The sequence below is a fragment of the Chrysemys picta genome, chromosome 12 (genome assembly GCF_011386835.1).
Source record: "Chrysemys picta bellii isolate R12L10 chromosome 12, ASM1138683v2, whole genome shotgun sequence".
Lineage (NCBI taxonomy): Eukaryota > Metazoa > Chordata > Testudines > Emydidae > Chrysemys > Chrysemys picta.
The window spans coordinates 4,223,024-4,247,392 of NC_088802.1; the positions used below are offsets into that span (position 1 = coordinate 4,223,024).

The following is a 24,369-nucleotide window of genomic DNA, read 5'->3' on the forward strand; positions in this document are numbered from 1 at the left end:
TTAAAAACAAAGACTTTATTTTAAAAAAAATTGGAACAAGAAACAAACAAACCAATTGGTTACTGATTCAGTATTTTAAAAATCAACTATCCTAGACATTGACAAGGTGAGATATTTACAAGGGACTGAACATGGGGTGGAAGAGGGAGGAGCCTATTCGGTGTCATAAGAGAGGCCTCTGGCTGGATGGGTGGTGGGTGCGGCTCTAGATTATCAGGCTGTGCTGGTGTGTTTCACGCGGACGTCTTGCTGGGGTTACGTCCAGCTACGAATCAGAGATCACCGGCCCATGTCTTTGCCCCTCAGTGGCGAATGGGTGAGCACGGACCTTCATGAGCCAATCCCACATCAGCACCAGCACAGCCATGAACAGCAGGCCAGGGATGACGAGGAGAAACCGGTAGAAAAACAGCGGCCCTGGAATTTCAAGGGCAGCGGATTAAGGGAGAGGTCAGCTCACCTTGTTCTAGCTCTGTGTGTGTTTCTCGCCCTCTGATGGCCAGTTGGGGTACTGCTATTACAAGCACCCTGAAGAACCATTACAGCAGACATTCAGGTCTGTGTTTTCCCATGGTAGGGTCAGTGGATGGGCAGATTTCCTTCTGCCCCGGCCCCCGCCCCAAAATCCCCCAGTTTACAGGAGTGGTTTGGTTTCTTTGAGCCACAATTATTATAGTACCTAGAAGTCTGACATCAGGACAACTTTGCACCAGATACTGCACAGACATGCAGGGAGAGACAGTCCCTGCCCCAGCTGAGATCAGGGCCCCGTTGTGCCAGGCGCTGCACAGACACACAGGGAGAGACAGTCCCTGCCCCAGCTGAGATCAGGGCCCCGTTGTGCCAGGCGCTGCACAGACACGCAGGGAGAGACAGTCCCTGCCCCAGCTGAGATCAGGCCCCGTTGTGCCAGGCGCTGCACAGACACACAGCGAGAGACAGTCCCTGCACCAGCTGAGATCAAGGTCCTGTTGTGCCGGGTGCTGCACAGACACACAGCGAGAGACAGTCCCTGCTACAAAGTCTAAACAGACAAAGAATGGAAGGGGAAACTGAGGCAATGGAGGGGACTTTCACCAGGCCACGCGGCAGAGCAGGGCCTTCAACCCAGGCAACCACAGCCATTGCCCAAGGCTCTATGTCCCGGTGCCCCGCTCGTTTGCCTGTCCTCGGCCTCACTACTGGGCTGCCAGCCAGGGAATAGCTGTTGTCTGGGTACCAGGGCTCTGGACTCAGACCCACCAACTGATATCACACCTCTTCGTGTCACGACTTGATCTGGGGCCAGATCAGATCCGGCGCCCCCTAGAGGAGAAAGGCCCCGTGGCTCATGTCCTGAACCAGCCAGTCCCCCCGACCTGCTCCCCCCAGCCTGAACCATAACCAGCGCCCCCTAGAGGAGAAAGGCCCCATGGCTCATGTCCTGAACCAGCCAGTCCCCCCGACCTGCTCCCCCCAGCCTGAACCATAACCAGTGCCCCCTAGAGGGAGACTCACCCACAGCCGTCAACAGGATGCGGGCCAGGCAGGTCCTGTTCTGCCCCGAGAGGACCCAGTACTCCCCCTCCATGTCTCCCTTCATCTCTTGCACCACCAGGCCCGACGCGTGGAGGATGAGGTGGCCCTTGAAGGCCCGCAGGAAGTAGTACAGGCGGCCCCGGATCAGCACCACCACCCAGTCGCAGCGGGGGCCATGGGTGTTCACCTTGCACAGGGCGATGCTCCCCCGGGGCAGCTGGAGCGGGATGACGGCCGTCGAGCCCCGGGCGACAAAGCGATGCAGCAGGGGGCAGGCGCTGGGAGCTGGGGAAAGACTCGGGGTGAGTAACTCATAGCGGGGCCCCAGGGGGAGGGTTTGTGCCATTGATTATCTGCAGCCACTAGGGGGCGGTAGGGTCCTGTATGCACCAACGGGGGCAGGGGGACTGTTCTACCCTGCTGATGAGATGAGATTAGACCTGATTAGCAGGGAAAGGCCCCATGTATCATTCCCCACCCCCAAGCCAGCCATTGCCCCACCCTGGGGCTGGATCAGAACCAGTGCCCCCTAGAGAAAGACCCCGTCTCCCATTCCCTGCCCCCTTGAGCCAGCCAGTCCCGTGCCATGGGGTCAGATCACAGCCAGCGCCCCCTAGAGGGGAAAGGCCACATGTCCCATTCCCTGCCTCCCTGAGCCAGCCAGCCACCCCCTGTGGGCCCGGATCACAGACTGTGCCCCACAGAGGGGAAGGCCCAGTGTCCCATTCCAATCCCCCTTGAGCCAGCCAGTGCCCTCTACAGGGGAAAGGCCCCATATCCCATCCTCCTTTATATTTTAATACATTCTATGTAGACCCCATAGCACTCTGGTATACCCCAATACATCCCCTGATTGCCCTGGTTATTCCCACCCCAATACACCTGTACCCCCCAGTATACTGCCTAGACACCCTAATACATCACTTTATAGCCACCCGCTTACCTGTCACCTTCCCAACATAGGGCAGAGTCCACGCCTCCGTGCCCCCACCTGGGTAAAGCCCCCCCAGAATGAGAAGCATGGCCCCATAACCCCCACTCTGCCGCACCCAGTCCCCCCTAGAGCCCCCCTGCAGTTGTGTCCCACACTCCCACATCCTGACCACCCGGGTGCTCCCAGCCTGGCTCAGCGTGTGTGTACTGGGGGTGCTGGTTCTATTGTGGGGGGGGTCATAATGGCTGGGCTCATCGGGTTCTATGTTCCGTGCAGAACAGATGTGACAGCAGGTTCCAACCGCTGGATCTCGCCCCCTAGTGGCCGCTGCCTGGGCTGCATCGTCCAATACCGCGTCTGGGACGAGGCCGGACAGCCCCATCTGGGATGCAGCCGTGGCAGGGGCACAGACAGGGAATATCCTGACTGAGATGCCCGGGGAATGGGACATGGGGTCTCTCCCTCTAGGGGTCACCAGTTCTGATCCAGCCCCAAGGAGCGGGGGAACTGGCTTGCTCAGAGAGGCGGAGAATGGGATACAGAGTTTTTCCCCTTTAGAGGGCGCCAGTTCTAAATTTCACATCATCTACTCGGTGGAAAATCAGACCCCCTGAGGGGTGTGCTACCCTGCTGCCCCCTAGTGGCTGCAGCTGAAGTTGGCTCAGGCAAGTCGTTCCCCACCCCTGCCACCAATAACTGCCCAATCATACTGCAAGCAGAACCAGCCTCATCGGGTGAGCGACCTTGTGCTTTCAGGTCATTGTTGCCTGTTGAACCCAGGCGCTTCCCCCGGAGCCCAGTCAGTGCCGCTGTCCGGCCCGGGGCGGGGGTATAATTCATTTCCACATGTGAAAGGAGCACGAGACGGGAGAACATGGGGAGGAGAAGAGACACCCAGCGGAAGCCCTGGCTCCATCCAGCCTGCCCTGGCTCCAGGCGTCTTCTCGTGCCTGGGAGGATGTGAGAGTCGAGGAGGGTTTGTGGACCGGCAAGGAGACGGAGAAGGTTAGTGGTTGTGTTGGGTCGCGGTAGTGCAGGGAGCTGGCCTCAGGCGAGATGGTTGGGGTGTTCCTGCTCTGGGTATTTGTGGGTGAGCAAAAGGGTTTTTTTGGGGGGGGCATGCTGATTTTATGGGGGAGGGAGAGAGATGGCTGCAGGAGAGAATGGGGGAAGATGGGAAGGAAAAAAGGGACGAGTGTGAAACAGAAAAATATTTTGGTGACTTCAAGAAAGAAGGAGGGCACAGTGTCAGGGTATGGTTGGGCATGTTGTGGGGGGGGGCTGTGTGTGGTGGGGAGATGGGGTGCAGGGTGCACAGTGTGGGGGGCTGTGGTGGTGTTGTGTCAGCTGTGGGGGGCCCAGTGTGAGAGGGTGGGTGGGGCAGTGAGGGGCTGGATGTGGGGAACTGTGAGGTGCAGGTGGGGATGTGGGGGGTTGGGTGGCGGGGCCGTGGGAGGCTGGGTGTGGGGAATGTGGGGGGCACAGTGTGAGGGTACAGGTGGGGCAGTGGGGGGCTGGGTGATGGGGCTGTGGGAGGCTGGGTGTGGGGGACATGGGGGCACAGTGTGGGGGAACAGGTGAGGCAGTGGGGGGCTGGGTGGTGGTGGGGCAGTGGGGAGCTGCATATAGGAGATGTGGGGGGCCAGTGTGAGGGTGCAGGCAGCCCGCACAGCGCCCCCTGTTGCCCCCAGCCCCGTGACACTCCTGCTGCCTCTCCCGGCAGGCCGCTGCTCCCCGCTCTCGCTGGCGGTGCCGGCTGCCCGCGTGGCCGTGGTTCCCGGGGGCACGGCCCTGCTCCCCGTCGCCCTGCGGCTCCCGGCCCCGCCGCCCCCCTTCTTCCAGGTGCGCTGGCGCTTCCTGCCCACGGGCCGCCTGGTGCTGCTGCTGGCGGCCCAGGACTGCGGCGGGGCGGCCCCCTGGCGCCAGTCCTGCCGCCTGGACCTGGAGCAAGGCCGGGGCTACGAGGGCCGGGTCGGCCTGGGCCCCCACGACGCCTCGCTGCTGCTGCACGACGCCCGCCCCGAGGACGCCGGCACCTACCGCGTCAGCGTGCTGGGCCTGGACGTGCAGGCCTCGGCCGAGGTCAACCTGACCCTGGCCCCCGTCCCCACCCCTGCCACAGGTAACTGGTCCGGGGGTTGGGGGGGGACAGCCGGTGCGGGGGGATCCTGCGTTCCAACCCCTCCCCCTTCCCCTCCATCATCCTCCATGGGATCCCATGTCCCAAACCCTCACCCATTCCCCACAGCCCAACTCCTGCCCCATCCCCCGCAGCCCAGTCCCTCCCCCATGGGATCCTGCGTCCCAGCCCCTCCCTCAGCCCCTGTGTTCCAACTCCTCCCCATTCCCCTCCCTCATCCTCCATGGGATCCCATGTCCCAAACCTAGGGTTACCATATTTTGTCCCTCCTAATGGAGGACACTCCCGGGGGCCCCGCCCACGCCCCCAGCCCCGCCCACGCCCCAACTCCGCCCCCTCCCAAAGTCCCCGCCCCCTCCCCTGCTTCCCGCGAACATTTAATTCGCGGGAAGCCTGAAGCAGGTAAGGGGGGCGGGGGGGGAGGAGGCGCGGCCCAGGCTGGCCCCCCGGCGGCTCCAGCCTGGGTCGGCTCGGGCCCTGGGGTGCCGGCCCCGGCCGACCACCCCCGACGGCCCGGCGCACCCCCCGGCTCCCAGCCCCGCGGGCCCGGCTCCCGGCTCCCAGCCCCCAGCCCCGCGGGCCCGGCTCCCCGATCCCGGCGCCCGGCTCCCCGATCCCGGCCCGGCTCCCCGACCCGCGGGCCCGGCCCAGCTCCCAGCCCCGCGGGCCCGGCCCGGCTCCCCGACCCCGGCCCGGCTCCCCGACCCGCGGGCCCGGCCCGGCCCCGCACAAAGAGGCCCCGGCCGAGCCTCCCGATTTTCCCGGACATGCCCGGCTTTTGGGGATTTCCCCCCGGACGGGGATTTGAGCCCCCAAAAGCCGGACATGTCCGGGAAAATCCGGACGTATGGTAACCCTACCCAAACCCTCCCCCATTCCCCACAGCCCAACTCCTGCCCCATCCCCCGCAGCCCAGTCCCTCCCCCATGGGATCCTGCGTCCCAGCCCCTACCCCCAGCCCCTGTGTTCCAACCCCTCCCCCATCCCACAGGGCCCAATCCCTGCCCCTTCTGCTTCGGCCCATCCCTGCCTCCAGCCCCCGTGGGATCCCACGTTCCAGCCCCTCCCCCATTCCCTCACCCCCATCCCCTGCGGGATCCTGTAACCTTGTTCCCCCACATAATATGGGGATCCTTCCCCTCACCAGGGATCCGGCATCCCCGCTCTCTCCCATGGGGATCCCACTCCCTACCAGGGATCCTGTATCTCTGCTCCCTCCCCACATGGGGATCTCACCCCCGCCAGAGATCTGGCATCCCAGCTGTCCCCATGGATCCCATTGCAAAGCTGCCACCCCTCCCTACTCTCCTGCCCCGGCCAGCAGGCAGCCCCTGCCGTACGATGCTGCCCCCCACCCTCGTCACGGCTCCTCCAGCCCCGGCCTCTAGTCCGCTCCTTGGGGAGGCCTGGCCAGCGCAGAGCTGAACTCAGAGCCCGGCAGGGGATCCCTCTCTCCAGCCGCCCCCCTCACCCACCCTGCTCCGGCTTGTCTCCCTACAGACCCCAGTCTCCCTACAGAGCCCACCACCGTCCTGCCTCCCACCACGCCAGCACCTGCCAACAGCACCGAACCGCAGGGTGAGGAAAGAGAACGGAGGGGCACCGTGGGAGGGCAGGGGGGCAGGTCTTGGGGTTACAGCACCGAGCTGGGACTCAGGGGATTTCGGCTCTGTTCCTGGCTCTGTGTCACGTCCCACAGTATTCTTGCCAGCATGTTAAAGAAGTATGGGCTGGATGAATGGACGATAAGGTGGATAGAAAGCTGACTGGATCGTTGGGCTCAACAGGTAGTGATCAATGGCTCCATGTCTAGCTGGCAGCTGGTATCAAGCGGAGTGCCCCAAGGGTCGGTCCTGGGGATGGTTTTGTTCAGTGTCTTCATTAATGATCTGGAGGATGGCGTGGACTGCACTCTCAGCAAGTTTGCAGATGACACTAAACTGGGAGGAGTGGTAGATACGCTGGAGGGTAGGGACAGGATACAGAGGGACCTAGACAAATTAGAGGATTGGGCCAAAAGAAACCTGATGAGGTTCAACAAGCAGGGCCGACTTTAGCAAGTCCGGGGCCTGATTCCTGGGGCTTGTACTCACCAGGCGGCGCTCCCAGTCTTCGGCGGCACTTCGGATTGCCAGCCGGGGGAGGGGGGCCGCGGGGCTTGCCGCGCTCCGGCCGGGGTCACGGGGCCGCGGCGCTCCAGCTGGGGTTGTGGGGCCACGGGGCTGTTGTGCTCCGGCCGGAGGTCCCGCCGGGAGAGTGGGGCCGCCGAAGACCCCGGAGCGGACCGCCGCCGGGGTGAGTAAAAAAAATTAAAAAGGTGCCTAAGGCGCGGGGCCTGATTCCGGGGAATCGGGCGAATTGGCCTAAAGCCGGCCCTGTCAACAAGGACAAGTGCAGAGTCCTGCACTTAGGATGGAAGAATCCCATGCACTGCTACAGACTAGGGACCGAGTGGCTAGGCAGCAGTTCTGCAGAAAAGGACCTAGGGGTTACAGTGGACGAGAAGCTGGATATGAGACAACAGTGGAAAGCCGCCCAGAGGGGGGGGGGCAAGTGGGGCAATTTGCCCCAGGACCCGGGCCCTGCAGGGGCCCTCACAAGAATGTCGGAGGCTCCCCCCCACCTCCGCCTTCCCCCATCCCCGGCGCCTCAGCGCGCCGTGTCCAGGAGCAGCTCTGGACAGCGCTGCAGTGGCCTGGCTCCGGCGGGACCTGAGCTCCTCCCGCTCAAAGCCGCGAGGTAAGGGGGCGGGACTGCGAGCTCCGGCGGGCTGAGTGGCAGGAGCTCAGGCACCGCTGGAGCCAGGCCGCTGCAGCGCTGTCCAGGGCCGCTCCTGGACGTGGCATGCCGAGGCTTCGGGAGAGGGGGAAGGCGGGGTAAGCCATGGTAAGGGGGCCGGAGCCAGGGCCAGGGCCGGGGGGGTTGGATAAGGGGCAGAGAGTCCCGGGGACAGTCAGGGGACAGGGAGGGGGCAGAGGTTTGGGGGGGGGGTCAGAGGACGGGGAACAGGGGGTTGGATCGTGGGCATTCCAAGGGTCTGTCAGGACTCGGCGGTGGGGTGGATAGGGGTCGGGGCAGTCAGGGGACAGGGAGCGGGGGGGGGTCCCGGGGTGGTGGTTGGGGGAGTCTCAGGGGGGCGGTGAGGGGACAAGGAGCAGGATGGGTCGGGGATTCTGAGGGGGGCAGTCGGGGGGCAGGAAGTGGGTGGGGGTCAGATAGGGGGCAGGGCCAGGCTGTTTGGGGAGGCACAGCCTTCCCTACCCTAAAGCTCATTCAGCAGTTTGAGGCTTGCAGAACAGCCAAGCTGTTATCTTTTCCCTTAGGGCTACCATCCCTTTCACTTCTCAAATGCCAAATCATAGTCTACATTTCATTTCAGTGCCATAGGGAGAGTCATGTCAGGGGAGGGGAGCTTCATTGAAAATTAGCCACTTTAGATTAACAGTGATAGAGCCATGGGGGGGGGATCACATGAGAAGAGCGATATCCTACACCACCTACCTCCTTCCCAACCCTACCAAGGGAGACTCCCCTCCCCTGCATTCCCCGAGGCTCCACAGGGGTTAATTCAGTGGTTCTCAAACGTTTGTACGGGTGACCCCTTTCACATAGCAAACCTCTGAGTGCGACCCCCCCGCCTTATAAATTAAAAACACTTTTTTATATATTTAACACTATTATAAATGCTGGAGGCAAAGCGGGCTTTGAGGTGGAGGCTGGCAGCTCGCAACCCCCAGTAATAACCTCGTGACCCCCTGAGGGGTCCCGACCCCCAGTTTGAGACCCCCTGGGTTAATTTAATTTTAGCACCCTGTGTCCATTCACATGCATGTGCTATTTTGAGAATTTCAGTTTTCACACCATAGGCTCATCCCAGGTTCTGGAACAAGCTCAAATGCTCAGTTCAGTTCATGGAGTATGTACATAAGCTATACTAAAGACAAACCCACAGTAACCGTCTCCAGTTTGTGAGGGACCCCATGGAGCTAGTCTCTAGGAAACAGATAAATTCATGGAGGTTAGGTCCATTAATGGCTATTATCCAGGATGGGTAAGGAACGGTGTCCCTAGCCTCTGTCTGTCAGAGTGTGGAGATGGATGGCAGGAGAGAGATCAATTGATCATTACCTGTTAGGTTCACTCCCTCTGGGGCACCTGGCATTGGCCACTGTCGGTAGACAGGATACTGGGCTAGATGGACCTTTGGTCTGACCCAGTACGGCCGTTCTTCTGTTCTAACCTAAATGAACCCAAAGTTATGGAGACAGATATGAGTCAGGGAAGCCAGCAGAATATCAGAGTAAACCTGGAAAAATCTCTGACTGGACGGGCTCAGGCATTTGGTCACAAGCTGAGGTGGTTCAAAAGTTTTGGATTTTTTTTAAGCAGAATTTTTTTATTGTTTCTTTAAACAATCAAACACAGCAAGCAGCAAATATCTGGCCACACACTTCTGAACCCCCAAACCATGTTCAGGTTTTGGCAGACTAATTTCAGCTTTTCAATTAAAAAAAACACAACAAATTTTGCAGGAAAGCAGACATTGTCCGTGATTTTTTCTGCTTTTTAAAACCCCTAGTTTTCGATCCAAAAAAAGTTTTGACGGAAAATATTTGTCCAACCCTTTTAATGCGCTTTAGTGCCTTTTAGCACTAGCTGATGCTGAGAACCAGTGATTCCTTGTAAAGGTGACTTGAAAAAAAGTTTTCTCAAAACCGGGTTTGTGCTGAGATGCGGAAAGTTTTTAAATGTTTATTTTTCCCAGGGCCGCCCGGGGGGTGGGGTGGGGTGGGGTGGGGTGGGGAGGAAGAAGTGGGGCAATTTGCCATGGGCCCCTTAGGGGCCCCCATGAGAATATAGTATTGCAATTTTTTTAATGGAAGGGGCCCCTGAAATTGCTTTGCCCCAGGCCCCCTGAATCCTCTGGGCGGCCCTGCAACAGTGTGTCCTTGTTGCCAAGAAGGCTAACGGCATTTTGGGCTGTATAAGTAGGGGCATTGCCAGCAGATCGAGGGACGTGATCATTCCCCTATATTTGACATTGGTGAGGCCTCACCTGGAGTACTGTGTCCAGTTTTGAGCCCCACACTACAAGAAGGATGTGGAAAAATTGGAAAGAGTCCAGCAGAGGGCAACAAAAATGATTAGGGGGCTGGAGCACATGACTTATGAGGAGAGGCTGAGGGAACTGGGATTGTTTAGTCTGCAGAAGAGAAGAATGAGGGGGGATTTGATAGCTGCTTTCAACTACCTGAAAGAGGGTAGCAAAGAGGATGGAGCTCGACTGTTCTCAGTGGTACCAGATGACAGAACAAGGAGTAATGGTCTCAAGTTGCAGTGGGGGAGGTCTAGGTTGGATATTAGGAAACACTATTTCACTAGGAGGGTGGTGAAACACTGGAATGCGTTACCTAGGGAGGTGGTGGAATCTCCTTCCTTAGAGGTTTTTAAGGCCCGTCTTGACAAAGCCCTGGGTGGGATGATTTAGTTGGGGATTGGTCCTGCTTTGAGCAGGGGATTGGACTAGATACCTCCTGAGGTCCCTTCCAACCCTGATAGTCTATGATTCTTTCCGCAGACCTCTGGTTCCCAGCTTCGCCCCCTGAGGCCCTGCATCCTGACTCTCTGCTCCGGCCCCTCTTACGTACGTCTACCCTACACTGTAATCCCGGATCTGTGGGCTCTGGGGCTTGTGGCCTGGGAGTTGTCTGCTCCATCTGGCCTTATGGTGGTTGGCCACGGGGCTCCCAGCCGTGCTCATGCGGCCGCCCCGCACTGCGCAGACCTTCTGTCTCAGGGCCTGAGCCCCGTCCGCACTGCAAAACAATCCTGATCGTGTGGGTCAGTGGAGGTTCATGATCCAGGCTTCTCGGCTTAGATCCCAGCTCGCCTGTGCAGTGTCATGACACTGAGGGCCCGGGGTGATCCATGCTTGACGCCCACCCCCCAATCCCGCGACAGGCGTGTGTGTGTGTGTGTGTGTGTGAGGGGTGGGGGGGTGTCGGTGAGCCCTAGGGCTGTGCTGTTTAGCTGGGCTCTGAATTCGGTTTCCTCTCTGCAGGGGACACGGAGCTGGATGGAGGGGGAACTGTGGTGTCCAATGCTGTCCGGCTGGGCCTAGCGGGCCTGGTTCTCTGCCTCCTGGTGCTGATTGTGGGCGAGGTGAGCAGGTTCTCCCCTTCCGTGTGTGTGTGTGTGTGTGTGTGTGTGTGTGTGAATGCTGCCCCCTGCTGGAGGAAATATGTTATACATGCCTTGAACTGTGTGTGTGTGTGTGTGTGAGTGAGAGAAATAACACCGCCCCCTGCTGGAGAGAATGTCTCACACCCCATTTGCCCTGGTGAATCGCACTGGATTCTCTCTGTGTGTGTCCGTCCTCGTATCTATGAGTGGAAAAGTAGCTTAATATGGCTTCTGCCCCCTTAACGCCCCACCACACCCACCAACTGGGCTTCTACTTGGCAATACTCCCTGTTGCCCGCTGAATGATCAGACTCAACTTCACGCTGTGTTTCCCTTCCCCAGTATGTTCTGTCCATGAGAAACAAGGACACCTCGGGGACAGGTTCGCCCCCAGATGCTGCTGCAACCATCACTACACTGTCGACGATATACGTCCTCCAAGAGATGCCCATACCAGATGCCTCAGAGGAATTATATGCCAGCCTAAGTTTCTGATTCTGCTGTATGATTGCACACACGTGCTGCCGTTTCTCCTCTCAAACCTGCACTCACCATCATCATTAGCTGGAATTGTGCTCCTGCAGCGGTGAGTTCCACTGGTCGCTGCCACGCTTCTTAGCAACCCGAGACACTGTGGTGAAGTCCAGTGCCAGCCTGCATGCTCTCTGCTTGAACGGTCTTTCATTTAAGATTGGAAGGGGCTGATGAGACGAGAAAAAACAGACGTCAAGCTCCCAGGTTAGAGCCCCAGCCGATGTAAATGTGTGTCGCTTTGTTGGAGTCAGTGCGGCCAGACCCCCAGCAGGTGTGACTCAGCCCTCGCTCCATTGCAATCAATGGGGCCAGATTCCTGCAAGTATGAATCAATATTGCTCCATTAGAGACAAACACACCCGATTCCCAGCTGGTGTTACTTGGCGTCATGTTGCTGAAGCGAGCTCAGACCAGTGGATCCACCGAAGCTGGAATTTCCCATCCCCCGCCCTCCTTCGCTTTTATTACAGAAGAGAAGAACGTGATGTATTAGCCAATACTTTCTTCCTCCTTTTCATTTCCCCCTCGCATTTCCCACTGCAGACTAAAGCTGCCGTAGCTTTTAGCATAATATCACATGGGAGCTTCTAGCATTTCGTAGTCACCCCACATCCTGTTCGGGTCACCAAGGAGATTTGGATCCAGGAACCAGACAAAAATTCCCTCTGATAACCACTGGGTGGATTTCTTTGGCCCGGGTTAGACTAGATGACTTCATTTCCCCTTCTGGCCTTAAAATCTATGGGTCTCCGACACCTTGTGTTGTCACTTACACCAGAGCTGGGCAAACAATCGATTTTTCAGGTGGACGGCAAGTCAGAAAATCGGGGGAAACATTGTTTAGGGCTTTGAATGTGAAATGTTGCCATATTTTCGTTGAATCAAAAAGTTGGGAAAAAAGCGTCATGCGGGGCTGAACGAGATCTGCAGGCGTTCAAACAGGAATTCGTTCAGGGACGTGCTCTAGGCTGCGCGATGCAGGAAGTCAGCTTGGATTGTCCCCACCTTGCCTTGGAATGTGTGAATTTCTGGCTCTATGAAATCTTGGAATCGATGAATTTCTGGCTCTATGAAATTGTCACAATCAAACAATTGCCCTTTTTCAAAGTTTTGTTTTGTGGCCGAAACAATTGGCCAAAATCGACAAAATTTCACAAAATGTTTCGGTTGAGCCAATTCTTCGTTTTTTTGCCGAAAAAAGTTTTGGTTGAAAATTTTTTGCCTCGCACTAATTTACACCAACACATTGTCATTGCTAGTGTTCCACACGCATTTTGCACTAGTGTAAATAACAACACAAGGTGCAAGTCGAGGGGGAACGAGGCCTCAATGGACCTTCATTGCTTAAGGTAAAGCTGTAACTCCACTAGCTGGTTGCATTGTTAGGCTTTTATCCTCTACTAACCCCTGAATGAGAACAAAGTTATACCTTGTCCTAGAGCAGATTACACGGGCACAATTAGAGTTGGCCCTTTTTTGAATGACAAGCTTTTTTTCTCTGAAAATTGGTCTTTTTAAAGAAAATGATACTTTTTGAGGAAAATGGTATTTGGCAAAATTTTCCATAACACTTTTCACTGATATTTGAACTAAAATGTTGTTGAGGTTTGACTCAAAATGATTCTAGAAATGCTTCGTTTATTGAAAGGTGTTTTCAGCCCATTACAGTACCAATGAGCTCTGAAATCATGCATCAGTGGCCAGGTGTAACCAAGATCAGTAATTGCACTTTAGCCTAATGGTAAGGGTTGGTTGAAAATTTTTCACTGACGTTGTTTTCTGGACTGAAATTGGGCTTTCGACAAAATGAAATTTTTCACAAACAGCCTCTGTTTTCTGCCAAAAACTTAGATTTTCCTTGAAAAACCCAAGAGCCCCCAAAATGAAATCTTTTCTTTCTGGAATGCTGCTGCAGTGATGCCTCATGGGAGTTGTAGTTCAGGTGCATCCCACTGCCATTCTCCTCTATAGACTGGGCTCTCTAGTCGAACTTCATCTCCCATGGTGCAGCGCCTGCTGTGGTGCCCAGCACTCCCTCACCAAGAGGGAAGACCATGGTACATCATGGGAGATTGTGATGTTCCCCTCTGCTGTTATCTGGACCGGTGATCTGCTAGGTCACTCCAATTCTTGAATCTGGGAACCAGCCTCACCCTGCTCTGCTGTGAGAACCCCCACTCCTGGGCTGTTCACGTGCAGCCTCTGGCATGTAGCTGCTCCTTGGATTGTGAAACCAAATGACAGTAGCCAATATCTCCGGTCCCAGACACAGCCCTAGGAACCTCCATCTTGCAGTTTCCGGTTATGCCCCCTGGACGCTGCAAGCTTATATGAGTTTGTCAATTTAACAAAGAAATTGATATGCACCAGGCTTGTTATCCCAAGGGGAGTCTCTGACAAACTGCAAACCAAACGCACTGCTTCAGGTAGAACAAACAAATAGATTTATTAACTAGATAGATTTGAAGTGATTATAAGTCAAAGCAGAGCAAGTCGGATTTGGTCAAAAGGAAAGAAAATATAAGCACGCAGTCTAAACTCTCAACCCTATTAGACTGGACAACATCTAGATTAAGCCGTTTTTTTTCACCCCACTTGATATTGCAGTCCTTAATATACAGGTTTGTTCCTTAAACCTGGGCCAATCTCCTCTGTTGGAGTCTTGTCTTCTTCTCAGTGTCTTAGTTGCTTGCTGCATAGGTGGGGGTAGGAGAAGGGCCCAGTATGTGTCAACTCTGTTTTATACCCCCAATCCATGTGCTTGGGGAGCACAAGTCCAGGCATGTCTGGGGGCAGTGCTGAGTCTCCAAGCAAGGTTGAGCAATTCCTCTGGTGGGGCCTCATGCAGGTGAGTCATTGCATTGCTGTCCCTTGCTGGACAATGGCTGGTGATGGGTTGTTTGACACCCTGCCCGGCTGTTGGTTTCTTTCCTTGCTGTTGTCTCTGGGGAGCTAATATCTGGTTGATTCCCCAACTTACAGCCTGCTTTAGTGACCACCATACAACACAATTCTCATAACGTCATATGCATGAATGATACACATCTGTGGCTAGAGAAATGACTTTCAGCAGATCATGACCTTTCCCCGGAGACCTTACAAGGCCTGCTTTATATGTGAGGTCACGATTATATGAAAATGAGGACTAGGGGGGTTACAGCACGCTCCCCCAAGGTACAGTATGTCACAGAGGTGTAGTTCGATCCAGCTGTTCGGACTATAGATGAGCAACATGAGGCTTCAGAACTACAACCCCCATGTGGCACTGGGGTGACATTTCCAAAATGAAATATTTCAGTTTTTGACTTTTTTTTGGCCCCAAACTTGACATTTTCTGGGGAACCTCCCCTCCCCAATGCACGTGCACACCCATCACATGTGTGCACACCCCTCTCACACGTGTTTACACACATGACACGTGTGCACCCATCACTCACCTGCAGCCAACCAACCAACAATGCACCTGGACTACAATAATCTCTAACATCTTTGAAAGCATCCCTGCGTTTATTACTTGGAACCACTTAAATCCTACTTTTTATATTTAATAAAATCACTTTTGCTTATTATTGAATCCAGAGTTAGTGACTAATTCCTGGGGGAGCAAACAGCTGGTTGAAATGTACAGGGCTATGTTCATAACGGGAAGTGTGTTTGTTATCTTTAACCCACTGGCAGCAAGCATTCATCTGATCCTTAGTAGAGGAGCTCTCAAATGGAATTTCCTTTATTCTCAGCGCTTGTGCTGTCTGCAGACCGGGCAGCATACATCAAGCAAGATTGTGTATGACCGTACTGTATAAATAAGTGGCACTGAATTTCAATAGTTGGTCTTAATGACTTTATGACACAGACTTTTCCTTACTCCTCAGTGCAAAATAAATACTTGTTGCAGCCACATTCTTTGAAGTGCTTTGTGTGACGGGTTGGTTCACAGAAACCCCCTTGGGACTGCCACCTGATGTGCTGAGACTACCTCTGAGCCCGTTTTCCCTGCCAGCTTGGGACTTCAGAACCCTGCCTTGTTGAGCCAGACACACCAGCCTGCTACAAACATAGACCCCACATCCCCCAAAGCTGCAGGTTTTAACTGAAAGCCACTTAGCAGGTATTCCTGTCTCCAGCACCCAGATACCCAGTTCCCAATGGGATCGAAACCCCCAATAAATCTGTTTTACTCTGTATAAAGCTTATACAGGGTAAACTCATAAATTGTCCATCCTCTATAACACTGATAGGGAGATATGCACAGCTGTTGGCTCCCCCAGGAATTAGTCACTAACTCTGGATTCAATAATAAGCAAAAGTGATTTTATTAAATATAAAAAGTAGGATTTAAGTGGTTCCAAGTAATAACAGACAGAACAAAGTAAGATACCAAGCAAAATAAAACAAAAACACGCAAGTCTAAGCCTAATACATTAGGAAACTGAATACAGATAAAATCTCACCCTCAGAGATGTTCCAATAAGCTTCTTTCACAGACTAGACTCCTTCCTAGTCTGGGCCCAATCCTTTCCCCTGGTACAGTTCTTGTTCCAGCTCAGGTGGTAGCTAGGGGATTTCTCATGACTGGCAGGCTCCTTTGTTCTGTTCCATCGCCTTATATACCTTTGGCACAAGGCAGGAGTCTTTTGTCTCTCTGGGTCCCCACCCCTCCTTCTAAATGGAAAAGCCCCAGGTTTAAGATGGATTTCAGTACCAGGTGACATGGTCACATGTCCTGTGAGACCCCAAGCCCTCATTCTTTCCGGCCTGACTCACAGGAAGGCCTGCAAGCAAACAGAGCCATCCACAGTCAATTGTCCTGGTTGATGGGAGCCATCAAGATTCCAAGCCACCATTAATGGCCCACACTTTGCATAATTACAATAGGACCTCAAAGTTATAGTTCATATTTCTAGTTTCAGATACAAGAGTGATACATTCATACAAATAGGATGAACACACTCAGTAGATTATAAGCTTTGTAATGATAGCTTACAAGAGACCTTTTGCATGAAGCATATTCCAGTTACATTATAGTCATACTTATTAGCATATTTTCATAAAATCATATGGAGTGCAACGTCACACTCGGCATCACAAGCTGATCTGAGCAGGGCAGCGTGGTGGCCAGGCCCCATTTAGGGGCAATTTATATCTTCTGTGATGACAATGTTCTCTCTCCCTTATTATTTATATTACAGTCACGCCAACCAAGATCAGTCATTGTACCAGATGCCATAAAACCTTACTGACAGTCTTTATCCTGCAAGACTTATAATCTAAATACACAAAAGGCTTATTATCCTCATTTTACAGAGGGGGAAACTGAGGCACTGAGCAATGTGGTGACTACCCATGGTTACATGGGGAGGCTATGGCAGAGCTGGGGATAGACTACAGTCCTGTAATCACAAGGTCAGCCTCCCTCTCAAATGAAGTTTACAAAGCCTTTAAGCATGTTGACATGTCAAGTATCATCATTAGGGCTCAGAGTCAACATCCCAAGGGGTATTTTGGCTTGCATGACTCCAGAGACCACCACCACCACACCCACTATGCCAGCACTGGTTTACTGATTCAGTAGGACCTGGAGCTCCAGGTTCAGAGATCAGTTTGGAAGTGGCATGCACACCAAATGAATTCTGGGATATGGGGAAGATGGGCAGGGGGAACCTGTGATCCTTTGATCCCTCTTCTCCAGGTGCTCTGGGCCTCTGAGAAGTGTCCCACAGTGCAGTGCAAAAATGACCTCGGTGAATTCTGGGATACAGCGCGGAGGCAACTTACCCTGGCTTCTTGGAACTATCCCACAATCTAGTGCAAAATTTACCCAGAATTCAGTGGGCCATGGAGCACCTGAGTTAGCTACCCACAATGCAATGCGCCATGCACGGAGGCGCGGCTCAGAGATGAGGCAGCTTGCACCAGCGCTACGGAAGTGTGTGACTAGGCACACACAGCTGTGGTTTCACCACTGCGTGTGTTACCCAGGTAGAACTCCTACGAAGACCAGCCTTCAGCTGTGTGGATAATTAAGGGAGTTGTGGGGAGACCTCTCTGTCTCCCAAACACACACAAACAGCGACAGGCTGATTTTGGGGGATCCCTCATCACATCCACAGCCTTCTGTCTCCATCTTCTTGGTAGCCCACTGCTATCCTCACTGACACGAATCCTTTAGCTTCCAGCCCACAAGGGTTAGAACCAGCGAAACTGGAATGAGAAAGAGCAGGTACCATCTCCAATCCACAGGCTCTGCAAACAGAGAGAGGAAGGAAATTTGTTCCAAGGCTGGCTACTGGAGGGAGGGGGGGTTTCTTTTACAGAAAAAGTTAATTTGCATCTCATGGTGCATGCCCTAACCTCCAGCCCTATTGGCTAGTCTGAGTTCTTGCCCCTTCTCCCAGAAATTCCATCTCGGACCGAGGCCCCCTCTTCCTGATCACTGTTGGCCATTGATACATTTCTCTGGAACGTTTTGCAGCATCGGCAGTTTGCTCTAATAGCATCGCGAGATGGGGCAGTGCGGCCTCTGGCCCTCACAGAAGTTTCCGGATGATTAGGTGGGGACTGTTTTACGTTTTCATTCAGGGGCATGCGTTGGATTGCTCTGCCCCGGACTGAGCTGGGAAATTCCCCCACCCCTCACCAAACCCTCCGAGCAAACAATGATGCTGAGCTGAATTTACCCAGCACCATCAGATGGAGCCAGGCCAGGCACGTCACATCCAGATCTTGGAACTTGTAGACTCCCCCGTCCCCGCTGCGTACGCCCTGCACCGTGAAGTTGCCCCCGGACACGGAGACCTGCCCTTGGAAGGAACGCAGCAGCTTGTGTGACGTCCCGTTGATGAAGGTGTAGATGTGGTCCCATGTCGGCGTGGAATTGTGCATCTTGTAAAGGTCCAGGGTGGCGGGCAGGTGAAGTGGGACGTGCAAGGAGTCCCCGCTGGACACAGAACAGTGGGTGTGAGGGCAAACGCCAGCACCTAGAAGGGGGAGCAGACAGGGACCGGCGTGTGAGATAGAAGAGCTCAAGGTGGTAGGACTGTGGAACTATGAGTGGGAATGTGATGGAGATAGGGCACTGGATACGCATGCAGAATACCCAAGCTCCATCTCCAGCTCTGCGCGGGGAGTGGAGTCTAGTGGTTAGAGCAAGGGGACTGGGGTCCAGGACTCCTGGGTTCTCTCTCCAGCTCTGGGTGGGGAGTGGGGTCTAGTGGTTAGAGCAAGAGGGCTGGGGGCCAGGACTCCTGGGTTCTCTCTCCAGCTCTATGAGGGAAGTGGGGGCTGGTGGGTTAGAGCAGGTGGGGGGCTGGAAGCCAGGACTCCTGGGTTCTCTCTCCAGCTCTGGGATGGGAGTGGGGGCTGGTGGGTTAGAGCAGGTGGGGGGCTGAGAGTCAGGACTCCTGGGTTCTCTCTCCAGCTCTGGGAGGGAAGTGGGGGCTGGTGGGTGAGAGCAGGGAGGGCTGGAGCCAGGACTCCTGGGTTCTCTGCTCAGCTCTGGGAGGGAAGTGGGGGCTAGTGGTTAGAGCGGGGGGGGCTGGGAGCCAGGACTCCTGGGTTCTCTGCTCAGCTCTGGGAGGGGAGTGGGGGCTAGTGGTTAGAGCAGGGGGGGCTGGAGCCAGGACTCCTGGGTTCTCTGCTCAGCTCTGTGGAGAGCAAACACCTGTAATGCGTGAGCTAAAGGAGCCGTCTGTGTAACGCCAACTCCTGTAGCCGATTTATCGACCTCTATGCGGTTCAGCCACTAGAGGGACCCAGAGGGCCACCCTGGGTTAGCAGAGGGTACAGTGTGCCTGTCTCATACAGAGGATAACCACCCAGAGCCGTAACTAGGTATTTTTGCACCCGAGGCAAGAATATAAAATTGCGCCCTCCCCCGGGGCCGGCTCTTCGGCGGCGGGTCCCTCAGTCCCTCTCGGAGGGAAGGGCCTGCCGCCGAATTGCCGCCGAAGAATGAATGAAGCGGCGGTGGTGGAGCCTGTGATTTTGGGGGGCGGGGGGGGGGGGTCTAACTGGTAATGTTGCTTCCAAGATGGTCTTTGGTTCCAGTCCAGCTCCAATCCCGAGAGGGACTCCCAGGTGACGAGAGGAGGGAGGTGCTGGATATCAGCAGTGTTCACTAGGGATCAGCCTGTGTCCTGAGAGTGCTGGGAGTTCAGGTTTGCAGGGCAGGATCAGGGGTGGCAGGTTTGTAGAAATTTTGGTGGTGCCCAGAACCCCGCCCCAGGCTCTGGGAGGGAGTTTGGGTGAGGGAGGAGGACTGGGGTGCAGCCCCTAGGCTGGGGCAGGGGATTGGGGTGCAGGCTCTGGGAGGGAGTTTGGGGATGGGAGGGGGTGCGGAGGGAGGGGGTGCAGGGATGAGGGCTGTGGGTTGTGGCTGCAGATGAGGGGTTTGGAGTGTGGGAGGGGCTCAGGGCGAGAGTAGGGGTGAGAGCTCTGGCTGGGGCTGGGAATGGGAGGTTTGGGGCGTGGGAGGGGCTCAGGGCTGGGGCAGAGGGTCAGGGTGTGGGGGTGAGGGCGCTGGCTGGGACCGGGAACGGGAGGTTTGGAGTGTGGGAGGGGCTCAGGGCTGGGGCAGAGGGTTGGGGTGTGGGGGTGAGGGCTCTGTCTGGGGCCGGGAACGGGAGGTTTGGTGTGTGGGAGGGGCTCAGGGCTGGGGCAGAGGGTTAGGGTGTGGGGGGCGAGGGCTCTGTCTGGGGCTGGGAACGGGAGGTTTGGAGTGTGGGAGGGGCTCAGGGCTGGGGCAGAGGGTTGGGGTGTGGGGGTGAGGGCTCTGTCTGGGGCTGGGAATGGGAGGTTTGGGGCGTGGGAGGGGCTCAGGGCTGGGGCAGAGGGTTGGGGTGTGGGGGTGAGGGCTCTGTCTGGGGCTGGGAATGGGAGGTTTGGAGTGTGGGACGGCTCAGGGCTGGGGCAGAGGGTTGGGGTGTGGGGGGCGAGGGCTCTGTCTGGGGCTGGGAACGGGAGGTTTGGAGTGTGGGAGGGGCTCAGGGCTGGGGCAGAGGGTTGGGGTGTGGGGGTGAGAGCTCTGGTTGGGGCTGGGAACGGGAGGTTTGGAGTGTGGGAGGGGCTCAGGGCTGGGGCAGAGGGTTAGGTTGTGGGGGGCGAGGGCTCTGTCTGGGGCTGGGAACGGGAGGTTTGGAGTGTGGGAGGGGCTCAGAGCTGGGGCAGAGGGTTGAGGGTGCGGTGGAGGGGTGAATGCTCTGACCGGGGGTGTGGGCTCTGGGGTGGGGCAGAGCTGGGGATGAGTTTGGGGTACAGGCAGGCTGCTCTGGGACAGGGGCCAGAGAGGAGGACTCCCCCCAGCCCTTTCCCTGCCGGCAGCAGCAAGTTCTGGGGGAGGAGCCCCCCTTTCCCGCCCCCCCAGCAGCACACTCACCCCTACCACTGTCACTGCACGTGCTCCTGGGGCCCCTCTCAGGTCCAGGAATCTCCCTCACCTCCCCCGTGGTGGGTGCCGGGGGCGCTGCGTGTGCCTCCTCCCCTGCTGTTGCCCCTGACTGTAGCCTCACTGGGGGTGAGGGATGGGGCTGCCTCCTTGCCCAGCATGGGGCAGGAGCGGTGACTGTGGGCGGGGGGGGGGGGTGCTGCTGGAGGGTCCCATTAGAAAATGAAAGGGTCTGAGGGGGAAGGGCAGGCCCTGTCAGTGAGACGGGGGCACTAGGACCCTGCGGCAGCAGTTGCTGCAGGGGAAAGACCGGGACTCTCTGCTCTGGGGCTAGGGAAGGGCAGGGAGCAAGTCGGGGCCGGGAGACACTCGGGAGAGGCATGGGGGGGGGCGGCGGCAGGTGGGGCTGTGGGGGGAGATCACCTGGGTTATAAATATCTCTGTGCCAGCAGCTTTTTTTTTCTCTCCACCACTTTCTGCGTCTCCCTGGCTTTGTGTGCCCGAGGCAAGTGCCTCACTCGCCTTGCCCTTGTCACTGCACTGTAACAACCTACTACTTCTGCTATCAAATGGAGTAGCCCTTTTAGCTCAAGTAGTAAAAGGCTCTGCTGGAGGTCCTAGGTTCACATCCTGCTGGTGATCCGTGTTGATGGGCTAGTTACATCAATAATAAATTTGCTGGAAGAAGGGTGAAAGTTTCAACAGAGCAATAGGCTTCTTGGTTACCTGATGGCTCAGATTGGCATTGGGTGGAGATAACATCCCTGAAAATCAGCAGGAGGAGAAGACAACTGCGTCCCGCTGTCCTCCAGAGATGCCCAACGAGCCTGGGAGCCATCGTGACGTCTAGGATCAGTGCGTCTGCAGAGGAAACCCAGTGAGAGGGTAAAGAGCGAGCCGGGGTGGGAGGCAGATAGACTGAGAGAGCGAGGAGAGAGCGTGGGAGGAGGAGATGGTTGAGAGAGGGAGCCCTCCAGGGAGTGAGAGATGGGAAGAGTGTGAGAGAGATAATAGAGTGATACACAGGAAACCTCGAGTGGGAATGCCGCGTGCGGGAAGATAGCATCACTCCACATTGCCCCTCGATCCGCATCGACCCCTGACTCCATTGGGGTCGTTCTGGATTTACACTGGGGTCACTGAGATCAGAATCCAGCCCTGACTCCAATGATATCAGCGGTGTCACTTCGGATTTACACCAGAGTCACTGGGAGCAGAATATAATCCAGATCAGATGCCATTGATATCAGCGGTGTCTGTCCGGATTTACACCGGCATCACTGAGATCAGAATCCTGACTCCATTGATACCAGTGGGCTCAGTCTGGATTTACACTGGATTCACAGAGGTCAGCATTTGGCCCTGATTCCACTAGAGCTGGTTGGGAATGGGGTGTTTCCATCCCATGGGAAATCCCGACATTTTGTGTGTGTGGGGGGCGGACGGGACGGGGAGGGGCAAGGGGATTGTTCTGAATTGGAACCAAAAGCCAAAATTTCCCGCAAAATGAAAGTGCCAAGATATTTCAGCTCAGGACCATCGAATTATTTTGTTTCTAAAGTATCAAAACTAGACCTGGGCAAATAATGATTTTTTTTCCGGTTTGCTGACCATTCTGAAAAACTGGGGGAAAGGGATTCATTTGGGGCTGAATGAACAACGCAGTTTGTAAAATTTCTGGCACATCATCAAGTAAATAAGCGTCACGCTGATCTTTTTGAGGCAAGCGAAACATTTGGTTTGACCTGAAATGAAATGTTTCATTCCAGTTTGGTCCCTTTTTTAAGGTTTTGGTTTTTCAAAACAAAACCACAGGGACTTTCTAAATGAAAAGTTGTTTCAAACCAAAAAAACCAACAACCAAACATTTTCATTTAAAACATATCCAACTTAAACATTTTGATTTTTTCAAAAAATGTGAAGGGTTTTCTCCCTTGCCTCCCAACAATTTAGCCAAATAGACACAAATTCCTTAAATGTTTTGGAGTCACCGAAACTGCATTTTCCTCCAGAAAAATATTTTGCACAGAAATTTCAGCAGCTCTAGTCAAGATGTTTTAGTTCAAAGCCGCTGTCAAGTTTCATTTTGACTTTATCTTCTGATCTTTCTATTCTACTTATTAATAACTAGATTACATTATATACACAACATTGAAGAGTATATCTAAAGTATAATAACATGAAAATGAATATTTTACTGTCCAAATAAAAAGATAACGTTGAAATGCTGTGGTAGTCACGTCTGTCCTAGAAGTTGGTCCTATAAACGATATTACCTCACCCACCCTCTCTCTCTAACGTTGAAATGAAACATTTTGACTTTTTCCCATGGAAAAGGCCATCGAAATCAGCGTGTTCCCACAAAACAATCGGACGCTGATGAAACTGTATTTTTCATCCGAATCCTCCCATTGAAAAGAATTTGACCAGCTCGGTTTTTGAACCTGTACTATCCAGAATCAAGGTGCCTTCGGACTCAAATCGGGAATCGGAGCAAGGTTTCCTTACAAAGATGCTTTTCTCGAATCAGAGTAGGGGAGCCTTTGCAGAGAAAGCCGGCCCTGACACCAGGGAGGAAATACACGGAGCCAGGAGTCGAGAGACTCCCTCATCAAAGCAATGCCTTGGATGTGAGCCAGAGAGATGAACCCGGCGTAACTAACCCGCTGGGAACTGGACTCTTCCCGGCCATCCCCAGATGGGGAAGGTGGATACAGTTAATCCCTGAGAGTGGGGACAACATCCTCCCTGGATTCTGTATGGGGACGCTCCAAGCAGGACCTAGCAGTGAAACGAGTGGAAAGGCAGCTGATCTCCAAAGACACCCCACGTAGCTACTCACCTGCTCAGTGATCCGGCTTCTCAGCAATTTCCCTTCCCTCGCTGCTGACAGAGGCTTGATCCCAACCCTCGGCCTCCGGCGCAATTCTGGGTCCAGGCCCTGTGGCGGGAGCTGAGCTATTTATGCTCCCGGCGGTGGATTTTCCCCTTTGTCACGATGTTGCTTTGCTCGCAAACCACAGCTCTGCAATGACCGGGTGCTGCAAAACCAGCATGAGCTGCAAAGCTGGTGTGGAAGGAGATCAAACATCCTGGAAACCACAGAGACACTCAGGGTTGCTCAAAGCACCACACAGGGACTAGATAACTTGCCCTGACAGGATGTTCACCCCAGACCCGCTGGGATGGGGTAAAGGAGGCTGAGAAGGGGGCCGATTAACTTGAGAGGGAATGAGGTGGGACAAGCAACCCCTGATTTGGGAATAGAGCCCAGCTGGGAAGGAACAGGCAGGACTATGGCAGAGCCAGGAAGTTGGCGGCAGAAGGGGCTGCAGCACGGAGGCCTTGGCTGATTCTCCAGCCATGGACTGGGAGACGAAGAACTAGGGGGAGATGAGAAGCCCTGGGGTCCTGGCCCTGAGGGAAGGACGTACCCAGAGGAAGGTGGAGAAAGAGCCTGATAGAGGCAAAGTAGGAAGTAGCCTAGGGAAACCATAGCAAGTTAAGGGGCTGTGCAGTCCCTGGACTGGAACCCAGAGTAAAGGGTGGGCCCGGGTTCCCCTACCAGCCACAGGGGAAGTGACACAGACCAGGCAGTGGGGCAGAAGGCTCTCTAGGACGGTCATCCAGTGGGAAGTTGGGACCTCAGAAGGTGAGGACTATAGTGACCTAGTCAGA

At 55.1% G+C, this 24,369-nt stretch overlaps 1 protein-coding gene across 1 annotated transcript; it reads left to right on the forward strand.

Moving 5' to 3' along the window:
• The first annotated feature begins 3,453 nt into the window (after positions 1-3,453).
• On the forward strand, positions 3,454-15,207 carry LOC135974693 (uncharacterized). The gene is made up of 6 exons (XM_065563142.1): positions 3,454-3,542; positions 4,176-4,574; positions 6,093-6,170; positions 10,171-10,236; positions 10,654-10,754; positions 11,118-15,207. Exons 1-6 carry the CDS (start codon positions 3,509-3,511, stop codon positions 11,268-11,270), a joined length of 831 nt encoding a protein of 276 aa, XP_065419214.1. The 5' UTR covers positions 3,454-3,508; the 3' UTR covers positions 11,271-15,207.
• Positions 15,208-24,369: the final 9,162 nt, after the last annotated feature.